General features: G+C 30.0%; 1 protein-coding gene and 1 long non-coding RNA gene across 9 annotated transcripts in view; one reads left to right on the forward strand and one right to left on the reverse strand.

Moving 5' to 3' along the window:
• The window catches only part of Sep4 (septin 4), a 98313-nt gene that overhangs the window by 51791 nt on the left and 24740 nt on the right, over nucleotides 1-21782 (forward strand). The window contains exon 1 of one of the 8 annotated variants that reach the window (XM_067050030.1): nucleotides 930-1014. The exons of 6 other annotated variants lie outside the window; for them this stretch is intronic. In XM_067050030.1, the coding sequence (XP_066906131.1) occupies nucleotides 945-1014 (70 nt within the window). In that variant the 5' untranslated portion in view covers nucleotides 930-944. Of the gene's footprint in view, nucleotides 1-929; nucleotides 1015-15201; nucleotides 15336-21782 lie in introns of those variants that run through there. One more of the 8 variants, XM_014416492.2, reaches the window with a different exon arrangement.
• The window catches only part of LOC136796398 (uncharacterized), a 228557-nt gene continuing 212564 nt past the window's right edge, over nucleotides 5790-21782 (reverse strand). The window contains exon 3 of the long non-coding RNA XR_010844109.1: nucleotides 5790-5859. This is a non-coding gene — a long non-coding RNA (uncharacterized lncRNA). The remainder of the gene's footprint in view (nucleotides 5860-21782) is intronic.

Consider the following 21782-nt stretch of genomic DNA (forward strand, 5'->3'; position numbering starts at 1 on the left):
TTTTTCCTTTCTCCAACTATCGCGTCCCCAAAACACTGCCGAAACATTTTCTAAAAATCTTTCACTGTAACACATAACAACTGAATAAAAAAAGAACGCAACTCTTGTGCACTCTATGAGGATTTCATTTTTACCTCTTTATACAAGAACAAAAATTGTATACAATTTATTTTTGCTTATTTAATCATTCTGTATAATTCATATTGATATTTCTGGAATATGTTTTCTAATTGTATGCATTTTCCATATTTCCGTATTTTCGCTATCGCTTCCAATACAGACCATGAGTCCGGGGCGAAAAAAGGAAGTTTTTCACCTCAAGTTTTGATTAAATTAATGAGAACTGTATATATGTTACTAGTAACATTGACGAGTCTGCCCTACATAGTAAAGGGAAATAAAAAATGGCGGCTGTTTCAAAACTTTAAAAAAAAAAATTTATTCCGAGCTTTATTTCCTTAAAACTACCAACAGCTCTAGAAAACATATTCTGCATAATTCAAAGAGTAAATGTTCTAAAAGATGAGCCCTAACATAGCTGTTTACGATAAATAGTTCTAGAGATACACATTTTTAAAAGGCAACATTTTATAACAATAATAAAAAATCAGTAGTGAGTGAATTTATTTAAGAAAAAACTGTAAATCAGAAATCATTATTTATACAGATGTCTGTTAACATTCAAATTAGAGCTAGTAATTAGCGTAATGCCCAATAAAGATAGCTTATGACGTTTGTATACGTAGAAGTAAGGTTTTTAATATTTGCCAAATCAAACAAAATGTTTGATTAGGGAAATATATACCTCATGAACCATTAGATGTACAGATGTTTGCCAGCACTGCAATGAAATCTAGTCGAATGTACTATAAAGGTGGTTTATGACTTTTATCTTCGTAGGAGTAGTAGTTTTTATAATATATTTGCTAAAATAAATTCACAAAATGTTGTTTGGACAAAAACTTTTGATTAATAATTGCTGTATCTCAAGAAAGAATAGACCTACAGATATCAGTAAGTACTAAATTTAAAGCTAGTTAAATGTACTGTAAAATAGGTTATTTTCGAAGGAGTAGTAGTTTTCATGAAATTTGCCAAAATAAATTTACAAAATGTTGTTTTCTTGATGCTTTGGAAAAAACCGTTAGGTTTTGGTCTATACCTTAGGAAATATTAGACATACAGTTGTCTATTTACTTTACTTTAAATATTGTGCTACGAAGTTTTCTAATGTTATGGGTAGTTTTAAAGAAAAATGAACGAAAATTCTAGGTTTTTCTGGAATTAAATAAACAAACGGCGTGCATCTTAAATAATTCAATATTTGCTTTTAATTGTATCCCTTGTATTTTCTGGGTAAAAAGTGAAGTAAAAGTAAATAAATGCACAATTTTTTGTCTTAAAATTAATTATAAAAAATATATATATATTTAATGTATGTTTGGAACAGCCGCTATTTTTTATTAACTAAATAATTTTTATTAAAGTAATCTTGATATTACTCTTGGACTACTAATATCTTTCCTCTGAATGGAGGTAAAACGGTAAATGGCAGTAATATCACTTTTCTTGTTAGAATTAACTTTCAGGTCAACTTATTATAAACGGTTGAATAAAATAAGTTTAAAAAAAGTAACTAATTATCGATTTTCTATCGACAGTGACGCTCCCTCCCAATCTAAAACTAAATCCCTCCAAACCAAAACTAAATCCCTCCAAAACCAAAACTAAATCCGTCTTTATGCGATCCTCCCAACTACTTTTCGGTCTACCCCTGTAACGTTTACCCCTCGGTGTTAATTAACATTTTAGGGATCAGCTCTTTACTGAGCCCTACAACCTTACACGTCCACCTTATTTGCTGCAATGCTATTACCTGGATTATATTCACCGAGTGCAGTTCCCTCAATCCAGCGTTGGGCAGCCTTCTAATTCACGCACGCGGTTAAGTCGTAAACGTAATACTTTATTTTCAAAAATCTTAAGACGCTGGTCTTTCCTTTGTGTAAGAGGCCGCGTTTCGCTTCCATAAAGAACAGTGAGAAGAATACTTATTTCGAGACCTAGTTCCTTACTAAAGAAAAAAAATTTCTCCTCTTGGTCTCTTAATATCTTTCCTCTGACTAGTAAATTGCAGTAATATAACTTTTCTCGTTAGAATTAACTGTCAAGTCAATTTATTATAAACGGTTGATTAAAATAAGTTTAAGAAATAAATAAATAACTGATTATCGATTTTCTATCCACTTAGTACTAGCCTTGATAAGTCTTTGTTTCGTAACAAGGATATTAATAAGGAAATGGAATCACGAGATATTTATTATATTTATCAACTTCAAGAAAGGAATAAACGCTGGGTGTGTGTATGTATAAGTAAGCTTTCTCCATCGGGAACTTGATTTAACATGTGGCGACATACATGTCAAATCAAGTTCCCGATGGAGAAAGCTTACTAAACTTTAAGTTAATACTTGGGATATGAATAGATTGGAAGAGTTTAGTGGCCTCATTATCGGGCTTAAATATTGTCAAGTCATACACCACTCATACGTCAGTCTCTGCTAAATAAGCTCACAATAGATGTTTAAATAGCTATCATATTTAATCTAACAATAAGTAAGAAATGTATTATAGTCGGGTCAAATCTTCAAAGTTATGAAAAATTATTACATGAACGTATTGTTATCATACTAACACGACCACCAATTTGGATTTCGCTCATTACATTCCACAGCACAACTACACAGGGTCACGGACTTCATTTCCTCAGCTTTTGAACTAAAACAATACGCTTCTGGAGCATTTTTGTATGTAACTCAGGCGTTTGATAGGGTATGGCACCAAGGGTTTCTTTTTAAACTCAAGCCAATTCTCCCAAGCATCTACTTACTTTTGCAATCATTTCTTCATGACCGTTTCTTTTCCGTCCAACAAAGCTCAGTGAACTCATCAATGAAACCAATATTTGCAGGTTTCCCTCAAGGTTCTATCCTTGCTCCACCTATGTACCTCATATTCACAAACGACAACATACTAACTGCGAAGTATGCAGACGACACTGCTATCATTTCGAGAAACTCAGATCCTTTAGAGACAAAACTAACACTACAACATAGTCTAAACAATATACAGACATAGTGCACACAAGAGAAAATTAAGATCAATCACGACAAGTCACAACATGTCACATTTACTCTACGACACAACATGCCCTTCAGTTTACATTGACAATCACCCTATACCACAAACAAACACTGTAACTTATTTAGGACTTACCTATAACAGAAAGTTGGCATGGGGCCCACACGCCAAGACAAAACGTAAAACGCTAAATTTCCGACTGAGACTAAAGGTACGGAGGATGCACCACTGGGTGCTATCTCCCTCATGCCAAATCATCCCATGTCTGGATAGAACATCTCATTTGCTGGTTGCAACGTACAATTATAGGTGCAAATAAAAAAAATAATAAATTATTCTGAAAGTGATAAATATAAAAATAAGAATATCTTTAGAAGAAAAATATGCTTCTAAAAGATGCAAATAATAAGCAAGAGGATCAATAAGTATAAATAATATGAAAGTAATAAATTATATAGAAGTAATAAATATAAGTATTAAAAGGACGGGAAAACAGTAATAAATATAAAATTATATAGGAATATAAAACAATATTGAAATAAGATGTGCAATATATGCTTCTTCTCCACTAGAGACAATAAAATTAAAGGTTGAGTAAAATAACATCTTAAACACAATCCCTATTTACAATATTTACTATACAATATATTCAGCTAGGGAAAAAAAACTTCGAACCTAGCTTATCAATATAACATAACTCATTTTTATTTTTTTTTCGTAAGGTTTCGGATTTCTTCAGTACCTTACATGCAATAATATCAGTATAATGGCCAAAATAAATATTTTTGTACATACTTTAGCGCCAAAATAGCTATTTGATAAAACTTAAATCTTCTCCTTAAAGCTTTTTAACTGTGAGTGAGTGCAACAATTTGAAAAATAATTAAATTTTTTATAAAGAAAAAATCTCATATAAATCTGAATAGTACCCACAAAGATATAATCCACTCAAATTTCCATCTGTATTTGTAACAATTTTTCTGAGCATTTTCTCAAACAAACACGGTCACAAACTCTAAAAGTATATATCTGACGGAATATTCTTGAGCTAAAGGTCCGAAGGAATATTTTATTAATGTAGAATTAATACAAATAAAATGTTGTAGTGAAAAGGGTAATAAATAACTAAGGAAAGGAAAATATCATAAACTTCGCAGGCACCACGATAAGAAAAATACTCAATGTATGTTTATCAATTTTTTTCTTATTTTATAAAACGAAAAGATGAAAACGCCTAAAATTACATATTTTAGGCGGCTTGGGATCTTACAGCGATTTTTTCTGGATTTTTCACTATAATAATGGACAATCGAATGAGCTTTAATTCCAATTAGATTTTGTTCTCATTGAAATGGTATGAATGGTCTTTAACCATCTCTAATTGTTAATAGTAATACACAATGGATAAATATTGCATAAGAAAGAATTTGATAATTATTGTTTTCTATGGTTGTTATGAGAATAGCCAGATTTTCCTTTCCTTTACCTATACATGAAAAATGTACAATAATAATGGAGCAGTATAGTAATACTGCAAAAAAATGAAATAACTGTTTTGAAATATAGAAGAATTACTCAGTCCAAACATATTTCTTCTGCGATAAAGCTTTCAACAGACTTGTTAAACAGGAGAGAAGGTATAATTCCAAGATGGATGAGAACACTCTGGAAAATTGTGCCATTTCCAGATTGGTCGCCAGATTTTGTTTGATGGCACTATTGTCACATCAAGTCTTATTTAGACCCGTCTCTTACTCTGCACTCCAATTGGTGGAAGATGAATTATTTTTCGCCTACATGCGCCTTTTTTTTTTTTTTTTCATTTTTTAAAAGTTCTGCTGAATATAGCCTCAAAATATGAAACTCAGAAAGGCTTAACCGCTGAAAACGATTCTTCTTAGCTATCAACTAAATTATGGAGGTATTTTCATTTACTTTGTTGAATAAATTGATTGAAATAAACGTAATGAAATTAACTCATCTGTTTTTTTTTTCTTTGGCTACAAGTAATGATTAAAATAATGTAGTTTTTCAAAAATTTAAGGTGACTCCTCTTTACCTAGACAAAAGTCTCGCCTAAAACTTACATACAAAATTAAAACAGTGAAAACTCTTCATTAAAAATTATATATAAATATTCATAATACAAAAATTTGAATTAAATGGTTTTGATAAATTTTTTTTTTTCAACTTTTTTTTCCTTACAAAATTTCATTTTTTTTCTTAGTTTTTTATCATTCATTTTATATATGTATATATTATCCATTATTTTCAATTTACAATTTTCACCCTTACCTGAACATAAAACTTTTTTTTCATCAGACATAATCAGAATCATAATCAACAGCATAATAGATAGTAAACAATTTAAATATAGCAAAAATATATACATAAAAAACTAACTTCGTTGTACGATTATATTATACATATTATATTTCAATATACATGAAAACAAAAAAAATAATACACGAAAATAAACGTAATAAATATAATAGTGATAATTATGAAAAAAAGCTTAATAAATAAAAAATAATAGATATAAAAAAAATAGATATAAATATATTGATACTAAAAAAGTAATAAATATAAAATTATAAAGATATATAAAAACAATAAATAAATAAACAAACTGTACCATATATGCATGCCCCCCCCCCTCAGACTTCACCATCCTCGTCTGTAACCATGCATGCGAAGGTGGATGATTCCCAGGTAGTCCTGGAATGATAAAAAAAAATGCAGTTACTCAAAAATTTAAGGTGCCTCCTCTATTACTAAACAAAATATTCACCTAAAATTTTCATACGAAAACTAACAATGCAATGCCCATTGAGATTTGCATCTTCTGATTAAGATAAATATTTACTTAACTAATAGCAAAAATTTAGGAAAATAAGCATTTGATGGGATTAATTCCCACAAAGATGGGTTTTGAATTTTTTCGTTTATTACCTATAACTTTTTAACACCTTTTGAAAAGTCTAGAAAAATTTAAGCGTGCAAAAAGCGTTTCATTTGGCAACATCTTAATTTTTTTGTCACTTTTTTTAATCATAAAAATAATCTTGTGTAGTATCAATTTACAGAAAACTTCGCTTTCAAAAACAACGTGTCAATGGTTTTAAAAATAGGGATTAAAAACAAAAAAGGAGGCAGAAAAAAATGGAAAACCTAAATTTTTCTATCAGTTCTCAATATCTTTAAAGGACCATATCTTTAAACCATAGTTCCCGATATTTAGTTACTTCAAACCAATATATTTTTTTACAAATAACAAGAAATCAATATTTTGTGAATTCATTTTGGCAAATACCACGGAAACTGAATGGATGAAGATAATTATCGAAAACTACTTTAAATAAATTACTTTTCCCTAGCTTCAATTTAAGTGCTAATAGACATCCTTAAGTCAGATAGTTCCAGAGATATTTTCCAAAAGAAATTCACAATATTTTTCAGTGTAGAATTTTCTGAGACTTGATGCAACACATGAATTTTTAATGATTTTTTTTTTTTAAAGTTCAAGATGGTGGTCAATAAATTGCATTTTGAAGGCTTAAATTTTTACCCAGATACCAATAGCGAACGACGAAATTTTAACCTTGTCTTTTTAAGAACTAGGTTCCTATAACTGCTATTAAGACACAAGCAACTTACTTATAACTTTTTTTTTTGAGGGGGATTTTAATTATAGATACTTATCGTGTTGGAAAACGATCAATCTACCGAATGATTACGACAAAACAGGTTTATAAAAAGAATGTGGCCATGGCATTTACTATTCTGTGATGACATTGCAGGAACCTATGTCCTGTTTACTTATGCACACTGAGTTGATGACCCACAGAAGTAAGTTTACATAACGTTTTATTTTCCTACTGTTACTGCCTTGTACGTGAGTACGTTCTTGTGAAGAGGGGATGTGGGATGGCGTAAATGCAAAAATCTATATCATATACTTTTTATCATCTCTGACTGTGTAGCCATTTTCATATTAATATTTATTTATTTTTAATTAATGTCAAACCTATTAATAAATGGAATATTAATGACAAAAATAAAATACATGAAATATTCTGTTAAGGGAGGCCCGCTGTATTACTTTGTACCCGGCCCGGGCTATAAGTAATCCAACAAGCAATGTAGAATATAAAAATATAACTAATAACATAATTGAAAATTAAAATCGGTAACCGAAGGGTTGCAGTTATTTGTAAGGAAGTATAGTTTCTTAAACAGCGGTTGTACAAGGAGGTACTTTGTTCATGATGACACTCCACAGCCAGATTTATTCTCAATCAAGGTTACCCCTTTTATGAATGCTGGAGAGCTCGCAACCCACAGGCTTGACTCACGACTATAGTAACCAAATAAATAATCATCTGCCACAAATACCATAAGAAATAGTGTTGGTCTGTTCGTTTATCTCAATCAGATATTTCTGAATCAGATCGATAATCCAATTATGTGTTTTCATATTTTTTATTAATCTCCTGTATGTAAAATGTTCAACTAACAGTTTCATTGACTCACAGCATTCATTTGTAAGCTAATGTTTTTGTTATTTAATTCCTTAGTAATTAATTCGAAAGTATTTTTCAAAATGTTTCATTTGCTTTTGGCCCATCAAGAAATGTTTAGTTGTTTTGTAATTTTTTTTATTACAAAACATGTTGCTTATCTTTAATTTATTTACAGTTTATTTTTATTTTCAGTGTTTGTTAATTTCTACTAATAAATTTTGTTTTTAATTAGTATATTTTAAATACTATCATTTTATTTATTTGTTTGTTGTTGCTTGTATTGTAGTTAGTATTTTTTTTATTATATCTTGTACTAAAAGATTCTTTAATTCTTTATTTTCTTCTTTTTATTTATTTTTCTTATTTCTGATATTTTACCATTTATCTTACTTACTAGACCAACTGTTTCTAAAGGCATAACAGAGGTAAATATATAATACAAAGATAAATAACTTAAGTATTTTTCACCAAATATGAAAGTGTTATTTTGATAGTAATTTACAAGAATATGAGGATTAAGGATGTAAACGGCTATGGACTATTTAATACCAAATCTTTTTATAATTCTCCATGGCCTGTGATTGGCAATCAAACCGGATTCCTGGCTGAAGGTAGAGTGAAATCTGTTGAACAGTTAATAACACCGAACCATCAATTCAGCAGCGAAAGTTCCTACCTCTGGACCATCAGAAGGCCAATGAAGGTCAGTAGAAACGTAGCGAAAGAAACATTCCACAAGATGGCTAAGACATTTATCTAATTACTTTTAGTGTATACTGAACTTCATCTAGGAGCGGTAATTTGAAATGGTGGAGCTTATTTCAGATCACATTCTCATAATGAGTTCAGTATGTGAGCCTTTGGAAGATTCGCAGAGGGAGAGAGAAATTTTCTTCCCAAATAAGCACTAAAAAAAAAAGTGGTGCATTGCGTGCATCAGATAACTTCCATTTACCATCTAGTATAAGAGCTCAAGAGGAGAAAAAAGGCAGTTATCTCACCCCAATTTTTGATTACTTTAATGAAAACTATATATAATTAATAGTCAAAATTGATGAGTCTGCCAAGTATAGGTAGGTGGAATAAAAAATGGCGACTGTTTCAAAGCAATACAAAAAAAAATTTTCATTCGGAGCTTTATATCTTAAAAAGTAGGAACAACACAAGAAATCCTAAGAGAACGTCATTTAAAGAAGAGTAAATTTGCTAAAATATGAGCCCTAATAGAATTATTTACGTTAAATAGTTTTCGAAATATACCTTTTTAAAAAGCAACATTTCTTAAAAAGCTACTGAAAGATTAGCAGGTAGTTAATTTATTTTGAGAAATCTATATATCAGGAACAATGTGGACGTATTGTTTAAGAAAAAACAAATATTACGAAATTTTCGTGTTCCCTTGGATGCTGTGTCAATAATAAACTTTGTTTATTCCGGTACAAAATCCCATTATAATGATGCAACAGACATTTAAAATGGGCTTTAGTGCTTTACCATTATTGGAAATTGGCTTTACAGAAATTTATAAAATAATAATATATCTCTAATATAATACTGAATAATTGAAAAAATGAGATTGGAATTGAAAACTGAGACATTTGAAAATCATGCTCGACCTACTGATTTTTACCCAATTAATGAGGCTGGGCGGACCCCACAGACAGGCTTCAGATCCCACAGGGTTGACGCACGGCTACAATGTAACATAAAATAATTTTCTGCCCAGCTGGTTCGAACCCGGGTCCTTGGAGTTAGTAGCATCGTGCCGTACCAAGGTGCCACTGCGCTCCCAATAAAATGAATATGAAATACAATTTACAGTAACAACTGTCACGGTGTAAAATGAACAACTCGTAAAATAAATGGTACATCAAACATTTACCTTATTATGTTATATTTATTTATTATTTTTAAGCATAGTTGAACAACGTTGCCCCAATGCCTATGTAACTAATTACATAAATCTATATATATAGCTAATTCTTACAAAAGTGGGCACATTAGTATACCGAAATGTACACGCACCAACACCGATCAACAGACTACAGTATTTGGCCATGGAGTCATAGTATTGGCGGTATGGGAGTTATAGGAAATAGGAAAAAAAAAATTCAATCCTTCCAATCAAAATCGTAAGGAATATATTTTCCCTTTTATCTTTTACACCGATTGTAAAGAAAATATGTTTTTTTCCCTTCTTCTGCGATAGCATATTTTAAAAATTAAATAAATGAAAATAGTTAATGTACTTTCATATTGCCGTACTGTAATCCGAACATTATGCAACAAGTGAATTTGATGTTAGTTATACAATGGCATGAAACAGACATGTGGAAAATTTACCCATTGATAGAACTCTTAAACACAAGATTTTAACCTACACTTTTTGACATAAATAAGGAAGAAGGAATGAGTCCCACTGAGCATGGCAAACGGACATGAAGTTATCTTTTGAAGCGAAAGGTGTGACCGTTGGCAATTGACCCGTGAATCCATAGCAGAGGAAATAAGCGTGGATTCGATTCCCAGGAGGATAATGAGGCGGGACGAACCGATCCGATTCGGGTAATGAGAAAATGGCGAATTGATTACTTGTTCGAACATAGTGGGCGACTTCAAAGGATATCTCTCTTCTGGACATCTTGTCATCCTCAGCATGGGAGTGAGGACAGGAGATTAGAGGATATGGCACTTTCTCTCATCTATCTCAGCCCTAGCGGAAGCAGGGAGGGAAAGTTTTATCTCAAACGTGGCATACCTCGTGTAACTCATTAAAGTTTAACTTTTAACTCTTCAACGAAAAGTTTTACACAAATCAGTTGTTATAGAACACTACCATTTTAAATATTTCAGTAATGTCGACCGTTCCCGTAAAGTTGGGATACATTGCCCCAGATTTTGAAGTTTTGCAAATTTGATCCACCTAAAAAAAGTTAGAAAAGTTTGAAATATATACCTCATTTCGTTCAGCAAACAATGTTTGGATTAATAAGTATTTAATTTTTTTTTAAAAGTGGAGTAAAGTTTTATGGGTAATATGGAGACTTAGCAACACTACCTAAACTTAATTATAGTTACGTGGGAATCAATAGCTGGTGAAGTTTATAGCTGTCATCATCGAAGAAAAGAACCACTGAAGGCATATAACAGTGAAATGAAAGTTTAAAGAATTATTTTTTTTGGAAAATTCTTCGAATATGAGTTAGGTTTCTTTTTTTTTTTTTACTTAATAAATATTTTTTCTTGATTGAGAAAGAGTTTGAGATAAAACAATCAAACAATAAAAGTTTGTAGATACAGGGTGAAACAGAAGTTAACAGTAGGAAAAAGAAAAATACCAGTGTCAGGGAAAGGGTCGCAAACTTTACTGTTCGCAACCTCAAACCGAACGTTTTAAATTAAGTCGCTGAGAATTTCTTCTGATAATGTAAAAACTATCTTTATATGTGATAACGGTGCTGTGGATTCAAGTTTTCTCAATTTAAATAATAATAACTTAAACTCTTATGCTCCCATGTTTAAATAATATACGGATAATATGATTTTCTTAATTTACAAAATTTTATAAATGTCCGTGCAGGCAGGTTTACTTTTTAAAGAGGCCAAAATTCATCCCACTTCAGAGTGGGACATTTAAAAATTGTTCGTTAGGTGAAAATAAAGCGACTGTAGGTATTATAGTTAGGGACACTTGTAGCCGAGTGGGTTAAAGCACTAACTTTAACTGGCTCGTTACTGCAGCGACGCTGGTTCGAATAATACTGGGGCGACACCACGAGATAAAAACGTGACCACCTACAATGGTTAGAATATAGTAACCTTTAGATAACCCCTTACTCTCCCTTCCCCCATGTCCGAAACGACCAGAAACGGGATCATAAAAAAAACCTAGAATAGTTATCATTTATGTGTTAAATGCACTAACTTAAAATTTTACAATAATTTTAAATTTTGTTTTGTTGGTTCTTCATATTCTATGTTGATCTTTTGTGTTATCTACGTTGTTTTGTTTCAATGTAGGAAGCAATGTGGAGTAGACCAAGGCCACAGGAAACACGGTCATCGTTTTCAGCCTCTTCCTTTTTTCTGTTGGAAAATTCATTGATATCTTGACGTGGTGCCAAAGTATTAATATTTAATTAAGAAAATATTTAATTATTGGAAGATCGCTGACTGACCGTGTGTGATATTAAAAGGAAGATGGTTCTGGTACGGTCAAATAAAAACTCAAATAGTAGAGAAACTATTTATTATGAGCCAAAGTTTCGTCCCACGTTGCAGGGCTTCGTCAGAGCTAAAAAAAAAAAAAGGCTTAAATTATGTAAACAAAAATGAACAGGATAAATAAAAAATGAAAAAGATGTACAGTGAAACGAAAAAATTAAAGAAGGATATTTTATTCCCCTTTTTCTATCTTTTGTGTGTACTGCATTTTATATTTATTTTTTTATCAATAGTTATTTCCGTTTTCATTAATTGTCTAAAACCTTTTATTATTCTTGTTTAATTTTTCATTTACCCTGCTCATTTATGTTTACATCATTTAAATGTTTAGTATCCTTTTTTTTGCCTTGGTGAAGCCTTCACTTCATTAATAATATTTTTGAGAACTTTTTTTTTCCGCACCCCCTGACGAAATGAGTTATTGAATACATAGATATAGGAGTAATATGTATATCTGTATTGTAGATGTGTATCTGTACTTGGGAATGCTGACCTTACCAGTTTGGTTATAAGTAAATAATTGAATTTTTTGTACGAGTATGGAATATTAAATTATAAATATTAGATAAAAAAAAAAACAGAAATACCTTTGGGTACAAACTGGAAAAGAAGTAGGTAATTACAGATTTTCACACTACTCTCCAACTTCTCTCCAAATTCAGACAAAACGGACGAGGCTTTCCGAAATATAGCTGTCAAGAAAAATACGTTTACGCATGCGTAGGAAAAAGTAGTGAACACAATCTGATATATTCGAAAAGGACCAACAAGCTGATAACTCCCACAATCCCTGAACCTGAAAATTTCATCAAAATTTGATTAACGATTTGATCGATTAGTCAAATTTGACTATAGGCCGACAGATTGATATAAGACCAAATTTATTCCCTGATGTACAATGCAACTGAAAATTTTCGATTCTGTGTAGATAATTTTTTTTTCAAGCAGTTAACAAAAATATTATCACAATATCTTAACAACTACATTGTGTCCTCGGATTTCATAAAATGTCTTCTCTTACCATCATTATATTGATTACACAAATTGACAACTCCATTTTTCTTTAGAATTTATAATTTGTTTTTATACGAAACACGCTAGTCTTAGCTATAATATCAAGTATCCTTTGGTAGTGAAATCTGGCATTGAAGGCTAAAGGGGATGACACATTGGTGTGTTTTTAAGACAAGAGATTGTTATTGTTAAAAAAAGAGATTTTAAATCCAAAATATGGATCTTTTTGATAAAGATTTTTTTATTATGAAAGTGAAAGACGGAAAATACGGAAAACGGAGTTTTATTTTGTTTTTCATTAAAATTTTAAATATAATATCTTTAATTTTGAATTTTTAAAAAAAATTTAGTTCAGAAAAAAATCTTGAATCCAACGCATCTATCTAAAGGTTCGATCGGAAAGTAATGTTGCCACCGTCCCACTTGAGAGTTACGGCAAAAAGTAAGTTACACCGTTTCAAATTTTGTTATTATTCCATAAGTAAATTGATAATATACATTACATAAAATTTTGAAATTATTATATTCTCAATTCAAAAATATTAATTTGATACTAAAATTTTTAAAACTAAAGATTTCATAATTGGACGTGAAAAAAAAATTCAAAACTATTTTCCACCATAATAAAAAATTATGAATTTTATTAATTAATGAAAATTCCATTAATTTTTCAATGAAAATGCGTTTTTTTCCTAAGGAAATGCGATTTTTCCTAAGAAAATGCGGCCAAATCGAAGTGCTGCCATCTCTTGCCTTGTCCACCTATGTGTCGTGGCCTTTAACCATTATTCAGGAATTTTCAATGAAAAGGGATATTTGTAAAACAGAATTCAGATAAAACCCATTTTATGTACCTCAGGGTAGCATCCTTGGTCTTATCCTTTATGCAGTTTATACAGCTGACATCCCAACCTATCCTACAACTAACACTGTCCTCACCACGTTAGCCAAGTATCAGTGAATAATGACCCTTCTATTCTATCCTAAACCCTCCAATCCTTCATCATACATACATAGATGGCGCTACACCCCGTCACCGAGACTGGACCTCCTCCAAAAGCTTTTGTCAGTCAATACGATCAGCTACTGGCAGTACTATGACAGTACTAACTAGTACAGACTGAACTATCCAACTCCTCTCGTATTCAATACTTACATTCTAAAATCCGTCACTTTCGTTACTTTGTCTCAAATCAAGTGATCCGTTAGGACCCCAATGTTTCATATCTTGTAGATTTTTCTAGAACCAGATACCAATCCTTCCATGATAAACTCTCCATCCAAACCCACTTGTTTCTAACTTGGCTTCTGCTTCATTATCTGATAATCCTCCTAGGCCTCTAAAAAGAAGATAGCCTCGAGATCTTCTGCACTAGAAACATTATCTGGAGTTCTTGACAAGTCTGTATCATGTCATCGTATAACATCTGTAACAATTACATCACATTTAATTATTGTTTATATTTTTAATACAGTTAATATCAATAATATACACGAATAAAATATTTTTTAAAAAACCTATTGTAAATCGGTGATTTTTCCGATCCCTTCTGAAGGCGTAAATTGCCCAAAACACCTAAAAATGTTAAGAATTAGTAGAGATGTTATGAATAACCCATACAGAACATGGTTAAAGAACCTTTAAAACTCTTAAGTACGATTTTAAGTATTAAAAATTAGAATTTTTTTAACTTAATTCCCGATGTCTAAAACATTCATAACTCCTCGGTATTTTTTCTAAACCATACATTACTACAAATGTGGGGAAGCTGAATTTCTGCTCTTCTGAAACATATCAACACCGTTTAAACATTATGCTCTGATAAGGGCGAAATGGTACTTTCAAATAGAGAAAAGTGTTTTGTTTTATATCTCCAGTTCTAATTCATTCCACATAAGTCCGATTTGTGCCGGTGTAATTTAACTACTCAACTATTCCTTCGTTTTGTGGAATTTGGTTGAACGGAGATGAAGTTGTTACTTTTTTTTTTTTTTTAACAAATCGAAGGCTCTTGTAAGACAAATTATTGCATAATAATTTTAACTTTTGATTATTTTTTAAAATTATATTTAAGTATTTCATGAGGTACAAAAAACTAGTCAACTCTTTAAAAAAAAGAAAAAGTTTATTCCATTTTAATTGGCCAGTCGGTCCAAATTTTTAGAAGAAAAAAAAAACTAGCTAAATTTATATTCTGGCTAAAAAAGGAAGAAAATCGATAGTCCAATTAACTGGATTGGTTGATTGTAAACAAGAGGGCATCCCCTACATCAGCTGATCGTTATCAGTGCAGATAATGGATACTTAGAGTGTCTACTAGAGTGCGCTAGTGTGCACCTCTGCTAGCTCAGTCTGTGGCCATGCAGCGGCCCGACCTCATCGCTTGGACCGACCAGGTCAGGGCTAGCGAGCTCTGTTCGTGGAAGGGCGTCGTAAGTAGTATCTGTTATATATCTATATAGCTAGATATTATTATATATTATATATATTTTGGGTGTATATTTTTCTAATAAATACATGAAAATTAATGTTGTAAAACTAAATACCTATATAAGTCACACCTAGACGAAAACGAAGGGATAAAATTTCTTGAAATTTGTTTGATGTGGTTAGTAGAAGTCACCCAACGCTGAACCCTTAGAGTTCTCTGAAATTATTATTATTAATTCAAATCTTCAATAATCGAAGTATAACTATTAAAAATTTAGATAGCAGTGCCAAATTCACCCCAAGAGCCAACTGGGATCGGTCCTATTGTCCCACCATTCTTAAGTTAACCTTAACTGTTGCGATCAATAATTTAAAACGAATCAAGAACAAAGTGAGAAGTACAATCCCTTCAAGAAAATTGATCAGCTTATCACTAATGTTGATAGAAACTGATGCACTAAAAATAATAAACTTTGAAGTAGTAGGAAGTTGACAGTCCAAAGTTTTCTGTAAATTAAATTCTCAAATATAGAGAGCCCTAAAGTCCCCGCCGCCCACACGAGACTAAAGACGACCATGAATAATAGATATAATTAAGAACATTCTGAGTGCAATTTATTGATATGTTTGAAAATATTTATAATAATAATTAATGCTCAGTTGTTCCCCCTCCCAATCCAAAACTAAATCCATTTTTAGGGAATCTTCCCAAATACTTTTCGCTCAACCACTCGGACGTTTACTGGTACTATGTTCAGTGTTTATTAATTTTTTTGGGACCCTTTTCTTGCTAAGTCCAACCTTACACGCCCCTCTTACTCGACGGAATGTTATAACCTGGATTATAATCACCTGGTGCAGTTCCCACAATTCAGCGTTGTGTAGCCTTCAAAATTATGCAGTTAACTAATCCATTTCAGATACAAATATTTTACGTAATACTTTATTTTCAAAAACCTTAAGATGCTGTTCTTTCCTTTGTTGCAAGAAGCCGCGTTGCGCATCCATAAAGAACAGTGAGATGGATAACAGTATTATAAACTGTATTTTTTAAGTTATTGGAAAGAAGGCGCGAGAAAGAAATTTTAATTGAAAGATTTTTCATCAATTTCGCTTTTTCTAGCTATCGTAGAACCTAAATACTTATTTCGTGACCTAAATCCTAACTAGAGCTTATGTATTTAATTTTATAATTTCCTCGTCTTCACCTAATGATACCAAACCATTAGCATGGAAAATATTTATAATGAAAATAATTCGGTACATCAAATTGAGAAGAACTTTAGTATGTGAGAGTGTGTATAAATGTTTTTTTTTTTTTTATGGAAGAAATCTTAGTTTTAAATACATTTGTATGCGAGTTTTGAGTAAAAATGTAATGGGTTCATCAGTAATTTAATTTGGTCTCATCATCGATGTAGACAAAATAGGCAATATAAATCTCGATATAAAAAAATATTATCAAACCAATGATTTTTATTCTATTTTTATTTTAAGTGTTATTAGTTTAAAAACATATAAAATATATAAATAATAAAATATAAAATAGTTTCATGTAAAATATATTTCAGTTGTGATTGATGTATTGAATGTCATCGAATGTTGATACCGAAAAAAGTACACTTATTCTAGCATAATATAATAGTAAATACAATAGTATTTGTAATATATTATAAATTAAATATAAAATAGAATGAGTATGGCAGTTAACAAATCAACAGATGCAATATCGGTAATTGTTTCCGTAGGAATCAATACATTTTCAAACAGTACTGTCAGCTTATTTGTAAATAATGGTCCATTTTTAGAGATTCCTAAGTTTCTATATATCTTTTTGCCAAACATTAAAGTTTTACATGCAAAAACAAACAATACTCTAAAAAAAAAATATTACAGGTTCTATTGCTTTCATATACCACAACAACATATTTTCATCTTCAGAGTCAAATAAAGACAAGGAATATAAGGGAAATCTCTTTTTATTTATTTATTTATTTTTTCTTGCTTATTTAATTTTGTTAATAAATTTTCTGGCTTCAAGACGGACCGTACAAACAAAAATGATTCATTATAATCGAAATTGGCAGTTATGTGGGTAAAATTATTAATTGCTCTACCATCTCATTCTTAATGACTTAATTTTTTTTATTTTAAAAGAGTTCAAACTTACCTCTTTTAAAATAAAAAAAATAAGCCTTACAGGCTGTAGACCGTCTAAAAGTCATAAATTAAATTATTGGAGAAGTTTGTTGGGGGGTGCGGTCAGCAAAGAACAACATAAATAAACAAAACCATATTTATTTATTTTATGCTGAAGTTTCGAATTAAATTAAAGTGAAAAAAATAAGTATACTTAATCACTAATGTAAAAAAACATGCCAGTACGATTAAATTTAGATCAATCATACGGTATTTAGAATTAAAAAAGAAAATATATTTTAGTATGATTTATTATCAATTCCCACAGTTATTGTATATGCATTAATTAAATTATGTTGTAAATAAATTTTAAGAGAAAATATTGCGATCGTGAAAAATGTCTGAACCAAGTTTTCGACGGGAAAATCCTTTTGAGGTCCCTCAAGCCCGAAGCATTCCTTCTACACATAAGTGAACAGCCCAGCTCAAAAGCGAAAAATAGTAAAAAACTGAAATTACATATTTAAAGCGGAAATATATCTTGGATATGACAGCAGAGTTTTAGATAAAATCAACTTCCTGTGTAGTACATCATTATCGAATCGAATTCTCAAATTTTGATTTAAACTCGATAAATCGATGTATATTTATATGGTTTTTAATATCTATAGAACTTAACTTCACCAGTTAACCAGGGAATAATTGCTGAATTTTACCTATTATTTCGTTTGTTTGAAATAATTAACCATCTTAAATTGTTTACTATTTATAGTTATATAAATAATTGACCGTATATTTAAAATTATAAAGAAGATGGTCAAGGGTGTGGTCAGAAGAAACAAAGAAACTTTGAGACCGCACCCCGGACCATCTTCATAATTTTAAATTGTTTAAGTTTATATCTGGAATAACGATTTTGGGGATAAATGTATGGGTAAAAACATTTTAAGACAATATACCTAGAAATTATATGTATTTATACTGTCATTTGTCTACAAAAAACTTTAAAAAAAAAAAAAAAAAATGGAAAAAAGATTTTGAAGACTTATTTCAGGTTTGATCCCACTGTGCGGAAATGTATCTTTTATTTAAATTTAACATTAATCTAAAAGGGTCACTACCAGTAATAAGCAAGTAATGATTGCTTTACTACGGTCGACATTACTACGGTGTAGACACAAGATTGCAATCTAAACAAACCAGCCTTGCAACCTAATAGTAAAACAAAACAAAAAAGTAAACATCCTTCATTATATCCCCTTACATATCGTAGTGTGCATACCACATCTAGGTATCTACAACTTATTTTAATGGAAAATGAATTTTTTTTTACTGGTCAATTATTTTTTATGACGGTAGACTGTATATTCCAAATACCTAGGCCATGTAGGACCTTTCTGGACAAACCCGCAAAATTTGTTATTATAAGAAGAATGGAGGAAGAAAGACTTAATCGAAAGAGCAATATATTTATATTCTCAAAAGTAATAAAAAATAATAAATTGGCTAAAACGCATGATAAGTTAAACAACATATTTTACTTTCGTAAGATTTTTTTTATATATTTATTTTTCGACTTCACGAATAATACAAACATTTGATCTCATAACAATTAAGAATATAACTAAATATTATTGCTAAACATTTTTTAAATTCCAAAAATTATTATATAGGTTTCAATGCATGTAAAAACTAATTTTTTTTACAGATATATTCATTTATTCATAATTATTGTTGAAAAGTATAGAATTTATTGATTATTATTATTTGTACAATACTATAAATTTTAACTATATATGACATTAACTGAAGAAGGTATTATATTGTATACTTATGTATGTGTTTATGGACCTATTGAAGTATTTAGTTTCAGTTCACACCTTTGTGTAATTATAATCGAAATACTGTATTTTAATATTGATACAATAATTTGCTAATACCAATTGGACCAGACTCCACTGCAACGTCGTAATGTAAGCCAATAAATACATCTAATCTAAAATATATTTAAAAAGCAAATATAGTGTTGCAATAATTACATACAAATTTAAGAGAAATATGTGTTTTTTTTTATTTTTTAAAAAAATTAAAAACATAATAGGAAAAAAAATCGGAACTTGTATAGGCTTATATAGAATTTAATTTATTCACCATTTATTTTGTACATTAAGTGTAATATACCTTCTATAATTTTATATACTCGTGTTCTCGTAGCTTTATACTATTTAAAATAACTTTTATAGACTTATATGAAACCATTTCAGTTAACTTCAAAAGTGACTTTAAAAAAAAAAAAAAGGAAATGGGATAGTAAACATTTTTTTTTTTTATTTTTGTACTAACCACTTAAATAATAAATAATTTAAATAATGGAGAAAATAAATTAAAGAATATAAATTTTATATAAAGTCACTTTTGATAATACTACTTAATAAATGAAACAAGAGAGCTGTTTAGAATGTTTCTGTTATGTCATTGCAAATTCTTGACACTTTTAAATAACACCACATAATAAGTTAACAAAAGAGAAAGTCATGTAATGCTTAGGTAATTTGCGGTGGATTGAAATTCTCTAAATCCAAAAATAACAAATCTATAACTGCTGAAAATTTTTAGGTGTCGTTTATTATTTAAATTCATTATTTATAACATCAGCAAACAACGAACAATATAAATAATTCCTGATCCATACAGAAATATTATTGTGAAAAAATGAAAAATTATTACGATTAAGTTTTTTAATCGATTTTTGGATACAAGGTTTCTTAAAGTCCAAAACCCAAATATTGAGGAAAAGATATACAATTTTTGCTCGGTCGATTACAAATGCTCATTACTAGAAATTACTGACAAGTCGAATGCAGTTTATCTTAGCTAATAATGGTAACAAATCAACTAAGATACATTACCTATAAAATTGATGAGGGACCAACTAGATAGAAAATTCGATTGTTGAGCCACGAACATTTGACTACTTGGAAACAAATCTGTTCATTGATTCCTAAAACGTAAAATACAAGTAACAATTTTTCGATTCTGAGGGCATCAATTACCTATACGAATTCCATGCTTTCATTAATTAAAATGAATTAAAGTTAATACAAATTTAAAATATTTTACTACCTAACGTTTGAATAATCTCTCTTAAAGAAAATTCTTGTGATCATTGTTCCATTTACTGGTTGTTCTCTATACGGTTCACTAGAGCAAAACCTTGAAAGGATATTAACAAGTAAACTTAGTTAGTAAATAAATAATCTATAGAGTGGGATATTTGAGAACGAAGATAGGACAAGCGCCTCTCTCTCTTTGGCAAGCTTTGCCAGCACCTTAAATAAACATTTACTTCCTCTCTCAATGTCCAAAATTATATCAGCAATACTATAGAATTTATAAAAAAAAAAAAAAAAAAAAAATATTTTTGATCCTATTGGATGTTTCTTTCAAGGTTTTATTGCTGATGACTAACAAAAAGAAAGCACTTTTTATGATTATAATTAGAAAGCATTTAATAATCCTGGTAGTAGGGAAGTAAAAAAAAGGTTATATTTTGTTTTATTTTGATATATGTAAGAAATTCGTTTCATAAATATTAATACAATTATCTAATGTTTTTTTACCATTATTGTAGCTATATATATAATCTCGACTGCGTTCGTTGGGCATGATAAAACTAACATTGGCGGGTGTGGATGCACACCTGAACAACAAATTGTTAATTATAATTTATATTTAAACTAACAGACTGAGTAATGCTTTACAATTCCTAAATTTAGAGATGCAGATTAATTGAATGTTTGATATAAATTACTATATTTATTATATGAGGAGAAAATGGTTGGGGGTGCGGTCAAAATATAAAACAAATAAGTTGAAATAACTCTTTTATTTAAAGATTATTTAAAGTTAATTGTTTTATTTATTTATTTTAATTTGTGGACCTGTCGATTTGTGTGTTTTAACTTATTTATTCATTAAATTGTTTTATTTTATTAGTACTATTATTATTTTTTTTTTAAACTTATTTATTCACAAGTGTTTCTTGTAACCGGCTTTTTATTATATTTTCCTTTGAATCTATGTGTTAGTCTTGTTCTATGTATTGTAGAATGTATTTATTTGTTTGTTTTTTGACAAACTGATCTACTGCTGTGACTATTATTAATGGTCTGATCACACATTGGGGGAGTTTGTGCGAGTGTGCGTGCGTGCATGTGTTATGTTTATAGCTTCATCATAATAGCATGCAATAGGCGTTGATTACCAGAGGGTTTTACGCCTTTAAGCAACAATAAACAAACAAACAATAT

The sequence above is a fragment of the Halyomorpha halys genome, unplaced genomic scaffold (assembly GCF_000696795.3).
Source record: "Halyomorpha halys isolate HHAL.00 unplaced genomic scaffold, Hhal_1.1 Scaffold126.1, whole genome shotgun sequence".
Lineage (NCBI taxonomy): Eukaryota > Metazoa > Arthropoda > Insecta > Hemiptera > Pentatomidae > Halyomorpha > Halyomorpha halys.